The 8686-nt window shown below is 39.9% G+C and overlaps 3 protein-coding genes across 3 annotated transcripts; 1 reads left to right on the top strand and 2 right to left on the bottom strand.

Moving 5' to 3' along the window:
* Positions 1-3: 3 nt before the first annotated feature.
* On the bottom strand, positions 4-3569 carry LOC108039704 (protein stand still). Its single transcript, XM_017116783.2, has 4 exons — positions 3268-3569; positions 2958-3203; positions 2704-2784; positions 4-653 (listed from the first exon to the last, which is right to left on the bottom strand). Exons 1-4 carry the CDS (start codon positions 3478-3480, stop codon positions 231-233), a joined length of 963 nt encoding a protein of 320 aa, XP_016972272.2. The 5' UTR covers positions 3481-3569; the 3' UTR covers positions 4-230.
* A 478-nt stretch (positions 3570-4047) lies between these two features.
* LOC108039711 (adenylate kinase isoenzyme 6 homolog) lies at positions 4048-4953 on the top strand. Its single transcript, XM_017116799.2, has 3 exons — positions 4048-4240; positions 4305-4456; positions 4511-4953. The coding sequence occupies exons 1-3, from the start codon at positions 4195-4197 to the stop codon at positions 4838-4840; spliced, it is 528 nt and encodes a 175-aa protein (XP_016972288.1). The 5' UTR covers positions 4048-4194; the 3' UTR covers positions 4841-4953.
* LOC108039710 (probable cytochrome P450 301a1, mitochondrial) lies at positions 4853-7757 on the bottom strand. The gene is made up of 7 exons (XM_017116798.2): positions 7301-7757; positions 6583-6733; positions 6322-6434; positions 6068-6261; positions 5807-6008; positions 5586-5751; positions 4853-5527 (listed from the first exon to the last, which is right to left on the bottom strand). The coding sequence occupies exons 1-7, from the start codon at positions 7564-7566 to the stop codon at positions 4958-4960; spliced, it is 1662 nt and encodes a 553-aa protein (XP_016972287.1). The 5' UTR covers positions 7567-7757; the 3' UTR covers positions 4853-4957.
* Between the last annotated feature and the right edge of the window lie 929 nt (positions 7758-8686).

Genomic DNA, 8686 nt, shown 5'->3' with positions numbered 1-8686 from the left:
TAATTTAATCGATTCAACGTACTTTATTGTAATAAATGTGGAAAACAAAATAAATTTCTGTTTATGAGTCGTCTCAAATTGAAAACTTTCAGATTCTGGATGCTTACAAATATAGAGTGGAATCAATTTGATGATTCGGATCCAGATTCTTGAAGTTTAAAATTAAATATGTCCTTAGGGCACTTTTTTTTGGTAAAAGTATATTACAGAGTTTTTTTTAAATTACCCCATTATTGAATGGGTTCAAATTGAAAATTTGGATTCAGAAACTTGAACTTGGCCGCCTCCAACAGCAAGCGATTATGTTCAATCCGATTACGACAGTGTAATTCCTGATTTATTTGGGACATTGTGCGCTCCAGGCGCTGCAGGACATCTCGCTGTGGGTGCTCCAAGAAGTGGGTAAACGATAGCGATTGTGAGACGGATTGGGAGCGCGAGTACTCCATGGAGACGTCCTCCATCGAGGAGGCCAGTGAGCAACTGGATTTACTTTCGCCCTGCGATGGAGCCCGGCTCAGGTCGATGGCTGCCGGTTGATCAATCAGGAATGAGGAACCACTTGATTGCTCCGGCTTGACGGGTCGACCCAGTAGGGAAACACTAGCAGCAGTAGTCGCCGATTTGGTAGGGAGCGTCTCCACATTTGAGGCCTGAGAAGAAAAAAAACCCAACCAAAGCTGTTAAATTAATTTTTTAATTAAGAATATAAGAATAATAAGAATTTTAACAACTATCACACAACTACATAGTTTATATACAACGTAAGCTATAACAAACATGTAATTTTTAATAAAACGATTACACAAAAAAATAAAAATAAATGCAAAATCAACAATTGAATTGTTAAAACTGACCCAACCCCAATCACATTTTTATACCCTTGCAGAGGGTATTATAATTTTGGTCAAAAGTGTGCAACGCAGTGAAGGAGACATCTCCGACCCTATAAAGTATATATATTCTTGATCAGGATCACCTCCTGAGTTGATATAGCCATGTCCGTCTGTCCGTCTGTCTGTCCGTCTGTCTGCCCGTCTGTCCGTCTGTCTGTTTCTACGCAAACTAGTCTCTCAGTTTTAAAGATATCGAATTGAAACTTTGCACACACCCTTCTTTCCTTTGCACGCAGTATATAAGTCGGAACGGCCGGGATCGGCCGACTATATCCTATAGCTGCCATATAACTGATTGATCGGAAATGCCATTACTTTGGTGTTTGTAAAGTTAGGAAGTTGGGATTTTCTATGGGTCTTATATTTGGCCAATCAATCTGACCTACCAAATTTCATAAGGATCGGCCGACTATATCCTATAGCCGCCATATAACTGATTAATCGGAAATGCCATAACTTTGGTGTTTGTTAATGTTAGGAGTTGGGATTTTCTATGGGTTTTATTTTTGGCCAATCAATCCGACCTACCAAATTTCATAAGGATCGGCCGACTATATCCTATAGCTGCCATATAACTGAACGTTGGAAATGCCATAACTTTGGTGTTTTTAAAGTTAGGAAGTTGGGATTTTTTATGAGTATTAAGAATGCATCATATGAATAATTTTGGAGAATATAATTAACAGAGTATTCTGCAAGGGTATATCAACTTCGGCTCCGCCCGAAGTTAGCTTTCCTTTCTTGTTTTTTGTTAAATTATACGGAAGCTTTTTATAGACACCCACATTTCATTATTAGTTAATCTTCCTAACCAGCTTTTTTGTACTTGGAAATCAACCACATTTCATTATTTGTTAAACTTACGACTTAAAATCAAAGATTAATGAATATGAAAAACATAAAAATATTCGCTGCAAAAGCGGAACTTGAACTTGGCGCATTCGATTCGATTGTCAAATAAAATATATATTTCACCATTCAGAATAGTATGTACTTTTTAGAACAACAAAAATAAGATTGTAACTATTTTAATTATGATGTAACTATTAACATGACAAAAAATTGAAAAAATACTTACAAAATACTATTTACTTGACCAATAAATAAAAAGTAAAAAAAAATTTCGATTTACCAATACATTTTTGATCGTTTCGAGGTTTTTTCAATCTATATTTCAATTTATATATTATTATCCGATTCCGATATTTTTAAAATTAAAACTGAATTTCTTTAAATGTAAAAAATTAGTATATCCTTGAGCAAATGCGTATATGTTTAAAAAACGACGATACTAAAACTCTTTTCTATTTTTTGATTGATTCTAAAGATATGGTATGATCGGGGTCGTTCCGACTTAGAAAAACGGCTTTTAATACAAAATGCTTAAAAACTATAGCTCTGTAATCGTGTTTGGTTTTAAAAACCATAGGCTTTTCATAAAGTCAATCGTGTAAAAAAGTTGATAAAAAGGTTGTAGTTTTCGAAAAATTGTCGGAATATCTCGCTGTTTTTGCCTATGTTATGAGAAATTTGACTTGTAAATTCGATGTACCTATGTATATAAAAAATAATAATTGAAATTTACTTGACGAGCTTAAGGCCTTAAGAAGCTATTGCTATGTTATTCCTTTTAGGCCTTAACTCAAAAATACGATTTTTCGTTAAGCTTTAAAAAATTCGTGATAATAATTTGATTCAGATAATTTAAAGTCAGGTAAAATCAATTAAACGTGAGCTTTTAGCAACATATACAGTTTTAAGTTATGGAAGTTCTATACTGTATATATTTTTATTCAAAATTACTCACATCCTGAATGAGAACACCTAGGCTGTTTGTGATATTTGGCGGATTGGCTTGGACGCAGTTATCTGAAGTAGAATCTCCGGACTGGAAAGAGATAAATAGATCAGCACATTAACACACGCTCCGTTTTTCATTGAGCTATTTTGCCGTGCGAACAGATACTGTATATAAATACATGAGCAAGTGTGGGGCTACTCTAACGGTGAATAGCAAAGTGAGATGTTGACATCTCGCTCCTGTTCTTGTAAAATGCTCACCTTGCGAGTAGCTCCCTCCTGCTCTTGCTTGTGGCGCTGGAACACCGTTTTGATTTTCAACTCGTGGCTTTCAATTCCCGTCGAAACTGGAATCTCCGGCAAAATCGGAGCCGTACTGGTTGTTGGGATCGGGGTTTTCTTGCGGGGCTTGCCAAAGCGTCGGTTCTTCATGATGCGATCACGGCGTTCCTCCAAAGCAGCCACTTTCATTTCGTGCAGTTTTCCCAACAACGAACTGTGACGCCGCTGCTCCCGGGGATTATGAAATTGTCAGAAGCTGCCTTTTTCCCTAAGAATCCTAAGCCCTTACCTTAATGTGCATGTGAAAGTTTCCCGTGGAGCGCACGCTCCCGCGATATATCCGATCCGGCGGACAATAGCAGCACTTGACCGTAACATTATCGCCCACCTGGTTCTCGATGCGGTATAGCTCCCCATTTAATATATACGGCACATGCTGGCGCCTTTCCGGATCCGCCTTTAGCTCCATTTTTTCTTCGGATCCGTTCAGGTCGACGGACATTTCTCAGCTTCAAAAGTTGAGGAATGAACGTTCTAGCTTTCAATAACGAGAATGAAGAAAAGGAAGAATGTGTCAAAGGCAGAGGAAGAGATACAAATTCTCCCAGAAAGGAAATGAAAGAGAGAACCAGGCAAAAGCAACGGTTGTTAGACAGACGAAGATAGACACGACGGCGACAAAAAGGCATATGTGCACGATTAGTGTTATAAAAGGATTAGTTCTGAGCAATACATATCATTCATAAAAATCCTATGTTTAATTAAATAAACATCCCTTTTTCGTGGATAACCAGGCAATTTAATATTATTTTTTTTTATTTAAGCGATTAAAATAAATTAAGCTTTTTGCCCCAAGGCCCCCAAAAAAATTATCAGTAATCAGAAAGACTGCCAGCTTTTTAAATATTTATATATTTTAATTAATGTCATTCATTCTTTTAGCTCAATTTGTAATTAAAATAAATTTAGATTTTTGCGCCAACGCAGACGAAATGATAAAGCAACAGTCTGGCAGCTCTTCAAAAGCATAGCAATCGGAGTGGCATTCCTGCAAGTTCAAAGAAAACAAGTTGGCAGTCAAAGTACCAAAATAAGAAAAAATAAACATTTGCCTCACGTGTTGCAGTTGTTAAAAACAAAACAACAGCGTTTTTAACAAATTCTGACAATAGTCTGCTCTATTACACAAACATAATCTAAACAATAAGTAAAAGAAATGTCGGAGCTATTGCCTGATGCCAAGCCAAACATATTAATAACCGGTAGGATTCACTCGCCCCTTTTAATTTAAATTTATGTTTTAATTTCAATTTATTGTTATTTTAGGCACTCCTGGTGCTGGCAAATCGTATTTATGCGAACGTCTAGCCTCCCAACTAAAGTTCGAATGGTTGGACTGCTCCAAAATCGCCAAGGAAAACGATTTTGTGGAGGAGTACGACGCGGAATACGACTGCCCCATTTTGGACGAAGAAAAAGTATACGAATTTCTCGTTACCTAACAATTTTAATGACTTCATTGTAATATTTAGCTGATGGACCATTTGGAACCCTTGATGGCCAAGGGCGGCAACATCGTAGAATACCATGGCTGTGACTTTTTTCCCGAACGCTGGTTCCAAGCCGTCTTTGTGGTCACCTGTCCCAACAAAACGCTCTACGATCGTCTCAAGGATCGTAACTACAACGAAAAGAAGCTCACATCGAATATTCAATGCGAAATCTTTGGAACCATTCTGGAAGAGGCCCGAGATTCCTACAAAACAGATATTGTGTTCCAACTTAAGGGTGAAACGAAAGCCGATGCACATATGAGTCTGAAAACTGTAAAAAACTGGTATCGTATGTGGAAAAGAAAATGAAAGTAGGATAAGTTAATTTTTTATAATCTAATTTATAAAAGCTTAAACATTTGTATGTAAATTAACAATTATTTACAACAAATAGCATGTATAAAATCGAAATCTTAAATCTACAACCTAATGTCTCGTCATTTTAAAGCGAAGCGGTCCATCCGGCGCATACATAAAGGTGACTGCATAATCCAGTGGCTTGTGGTTGTACTCCAATTTGTAGTTTCGCAGCAGCTTGGCCAGTAAAATTTGCATTTCCAGATCAGCAAATCTGCGACCCAGGCACATACGGGCTCCATATCCGTAGGGAAGCGAGGCAAACGGATGCAGTTTTCCGGGAGTTCCTCCGTGCTGTGGCTTCAACCATCTCTCCGGCCGGAAAGTCGCCGCATCCGTCACATACTCCTCCATATTACCTGTGACAATCGTCGGAAATACGGCCTGCACTCCCTTGGGCACTTGGTAGCCACAGATTACACTGTCCTCCATTAAGGTGCGTCCGTTTCCAATCACCGTGCTGTACATGCGAAACACCTCCTTGATGAAGGCCTTCAGGTGGTGCATCTGATCGAGCAGCGGAATTGTGAGTGGTGTGTTGGGATCCGGAAGCAATCGCTTCAGCTCCTCGTGCACCTTCTGCTGCTCCGCCGGGCGAGTGGCCAGTTGATACAACATGGAACAAACGGCCATGGATATCTGAAAGTTATGGAATTATTAGCACTTGGATACATTTGCTTGCATTCTGCTAACTAACCGTGTCGATTCCGACTAGAATCAAATCTAGAGCCATTATGGTGGCTATTTTTTCGTCCTTTTCCGACAAGATAACCTTTTCCACAAGCGAAGGCTCGCCGGCTCGTTCACTGGGATCTTGTGTCTTTAATCTCTCGGTGGCACTCTGAATGTACTTCATGCAGACGCTGACAGACCCCAGAAATTAGTTTTTGTATTGTAATGTATTCATACCTCATTTACCCCACAAAGAAGTTCATGTTCTTCACATAACGAGTCCACAGAGGCGTGGGAACGTATCTCCAATATGGAGCCTTTAGCTCCAAAGTGGCGACATTTCGAAGGGCATATTTGGCGGCATCAATAATTTGCTGCGGCTCCGAGTCCGGCTTGAGATCCGATTCCAGGCAGCCCAGACGAGTATCCAGAGCCACGCGACCAATGCCTGGAGATTAAAATTTGTGGGGTTATGATTTTAAATGGCTGTTTACAAATTATACTGACATTCCAACGACCATTTGTGAATCTCGTTGTCGAAATCTTCGGGCAGCTCTTCATTTCCGTCCAGCAGCTGCTCACAGCGCACCAGGAAATCCTCGGTGATCACCTCCAGGGGCTGCAAATATCGCCGGATGGTAGACAACTGCAGCACTGGCTTTTGGACACGCGAACGGAACTCACGCCAAGGCTCTCCGTGCCTGAATGCAGCAGAATATATAATATTTTAACAATGTAACAAATTATACCGTTCCACCTACACTCCGACTACGCCACCAAGCTCCCCGAAGAAATCCTTGCGCACCACGCTCTTGTACTTTACCAAACTGGGCATCGAGGGACGGAAGGGAGTGGGTCCCTCGCTTCGATAGCACTGGAAATTCATAAAATTACCAACTTAACAATCGACAACTGCCGGCAATTTGTACGGTGCCAGAAATTCGTGTAATGGCTTGGTGCCTTCGTGGTTCGCTGCCCAAGCGGAAAGTCCCAGCCGCTAGACTATCGTGTTTAATGCTTACCTTTTCAATTTCGTCGGCATCGTAGATGAACAAAAGATCCGGCCGTCCTATAAGACCTCCAAAACGCACAATTCTGCCGTAACGATCGTGAAGCAGCGATGATATTTTGGCCACATCGGAGATGGTGTATTGACCAATTATTGGCATCAGTCTACGGAACAATCAAGGTTAAACAAATCTCTATGACAATGAAAAATGCATTGACTTTTTCCAAAGGCGCAAAAATACCATTTGTGAGCAAAATTCGTCAGCATGCAGCAAAATTTCACACGTTATTAGGGCGACCTTGAATTCAACGCTAATTGAACGCTAATTTCCAGAATGACGTGCTGTCGAACGGATTGTAACTTAAGGCTTAGGATTAGACAGGTGTAAATTACTGGAAACCCACACGCACGTTTAACAAGAATCGTTAAGAAAGCCAAGTTTAGAGCCGCCCATAAACTTTAAGTTAGCATACATCATCGTTAAATAGAGGTAAAGACTAGTTGGAATTGCGTGTTTTTTGCACAAGCCCCAAACAAATAAGTGGTGGGTAAATACACATCATCATCATCACGGCTAATTCAATAATTGTTGAACAAGCTGGCCAACTTAATTAGGTCAAGTGAAACGGAGAGTATTTGGTTTTATTGCAATTGCAGTTCGCCGGAGAAAGCGAGTGAGTTTGCGGCTTGAGTCTTTCGTTAACGTTTTCGATTTCGATTGGGTTTCTCACCTCCAGGTATTGCCCAGAATGGGAATGGGTTTCGGTCCGGGTATTTGATTGTAGGGCAGGGCATTCTGCCACTCGGCCGTGGAGTGTATTCGCGGGGCACTGGCTACCTCTGGATCCACCAGATGTGGACAAGTGGCTACGCCCGTGGAGCTTTCGCGGCTCTCCAAGCGCCTCGAACCTGCTCCACCGATCTTGGACACACTTCGTCGCAGATTGGGACCACCTGAGGCTGTGGAACGCCACGCCTGCATCGGAAGCTTGTTCATTTTTCGGAGCCAACACAAGCCTAAACTGATTTAAATTCAAATCAGATTTCACTGGTCGTGAGCCTCGATTTCCAATTGTCTTCTCTTGACGTTGTCACACTGAGATCCGCGGGGCAATGTAACTGGCTTCTAGCGGGAACCGCAATCAAGTTCCACACTGAACGGCTGCCTGGCACAAACTACTGGCAGCTCGAGCCCCAGCGATCCAAACCAGCTATCTGTTTTGGGGGTCTTGAGTTGGAGCTCTTTGCGGCTTTAAAAGAGAAAGTGCTTCAGTGCTCTTAAGCTTAGTGTTTTTGTTTTGAATAATGGTACTGATATATTCTGTGGAGAACTTTTTGACTCTCTACAAAGCGATTAGCATTTCCCGTTGTCCCAAGGGGTTTGTTTTACAGTCTCCAGTTGTTTGTTTTTTTATTTACAATGACTCATAGAAGTCCTATAAATATGAATTAAAGCCACACAAATAAAAAACTATAAGCGAAGTTGTAAACTAGTGACGATGGTATCTTCAACCATTTAAATTTTCCATTTTGTGAACAAAAATGATTATTTTGTGCAGTCGAGCTCAAGATTTTTTAACATTCATTTGGCACGCTGCAAAAGAAAATACCTGAAAATTTAAAAAACCATTATAATAATAATACAACGTTTTTACTTCTTTACAAATAAGGAACACAAATAAACGAATTATTTATTGTACAATTTTATTTTACTTAATAATAATTGGTTTACAAAAACTTAAACAATAGGCAACAAAAATGTTAAATATTTAAAATAAAATATTTATTTAAATTAGATAAAAATTACTACTCATTGTAATATTTAGCTGTTGTTCGTCGCAAGTAAAATCAAACATGGTATCAATTTTCATAACTTTGTAGAAGATCGCAGTCCCGCTTGTTGTTTAAGTTCTTCGGATGTCCCGTATAAAATTTAAAAAAGGTTGCTGTCTGGCCGGAGGCTACATTATTAAGTATTATGGATATACGTATCTGAAGCTTCCGGCAAGCCAGCAACATTTTTAAATCGCCCCTCAGATTTTTGGCTTCCAAGCCGGAAATCAGTACTTTTGTTGAGGGATGCTTGGATGGCAACAAGTTTGTCGTCTATTTTTTTA

Source organism: Drosophila rhopaloa, unplaced genomic scaffold, assembly GCF_018152115.1.
Source record: "Drosophila rhopaloa isolate 14029-0021.01 unplaced genomic scaffold, ASM1815211v1 contig_115, whole genome shotgun sequence".
In the NCBI taxonomy this organism is placed as follows: domain Eukaryota; kingdom Metazoa; phylum Arthropoda; class Insecta; order Diptera; family Drosophilidae; genus Drosophila; species Drosophila rhopaloa.
This window is presented reverse-complemented; position numbering and strand designations above follow the sequence as displayed.

Coding starts and splice junctions, on each gene's coding strand:
- LOC108039704 (XM_017116783.2), bottom strand. CDS start 3,480: ATGTCCGTCGACCTGAACGGATCCGAAGAAAAAATGGAGCTAAAGGCG. Junction 2,785..2,957: donor AGGAGGGAGCTACTCGCAAG/GTGAGCATTTTA, acceptor ATCTCTTTCCAG/TCCGGAGATTCTACTTCAGA. Junction 654..2,703: donor TAGGTGTTCTCATTCAGGAT/GTGAGTAATTTT, acceptor TTTTCTTCTCAG/GCCTCAAATGTGGAGACGCT.
- LOC108039711 (XM_017116799.2), top strand. CDS start 4,195: ATGTCGGAGCTATTGCCTGATGCCAAGCCAAACATATTAATAACCG. Junction 4,241..4,304: donor GCCAAACATATTAATAACCG/GTAGGATTCACT, acceptor TTGTTATTTTAG/GCACTCCTGGTGCTGGCAAA. Junction 4,457..4,510: donor CCATTTTGGACGAAGAAAAA/GTATACGAATTT, acceptor TGTAATATTTAG/CTGATGGACCATTTGGAACC.
- LOC108039710 (XM_017116798.2), bottom strand. CDS start 7,566: ATGAACAAGCTTCCGATGCAGGCGTGGCGTTCCACAGCCTCAGGTGGT. Junction 6,734..7,300: donor ATTCTGGGCAATACCTGGAG/GTGAGAAACCCA, acceptor ATTGTTCCGTAG/ACTGATGCCAATAATTGGTC. Junction 5,528..5,585: donor TTCTAGTCGGAATCGACACG/GTTAGTTAGCAG, acceptor CATAACTTTCAG/ATATCCATGGCCGTTTGTTC.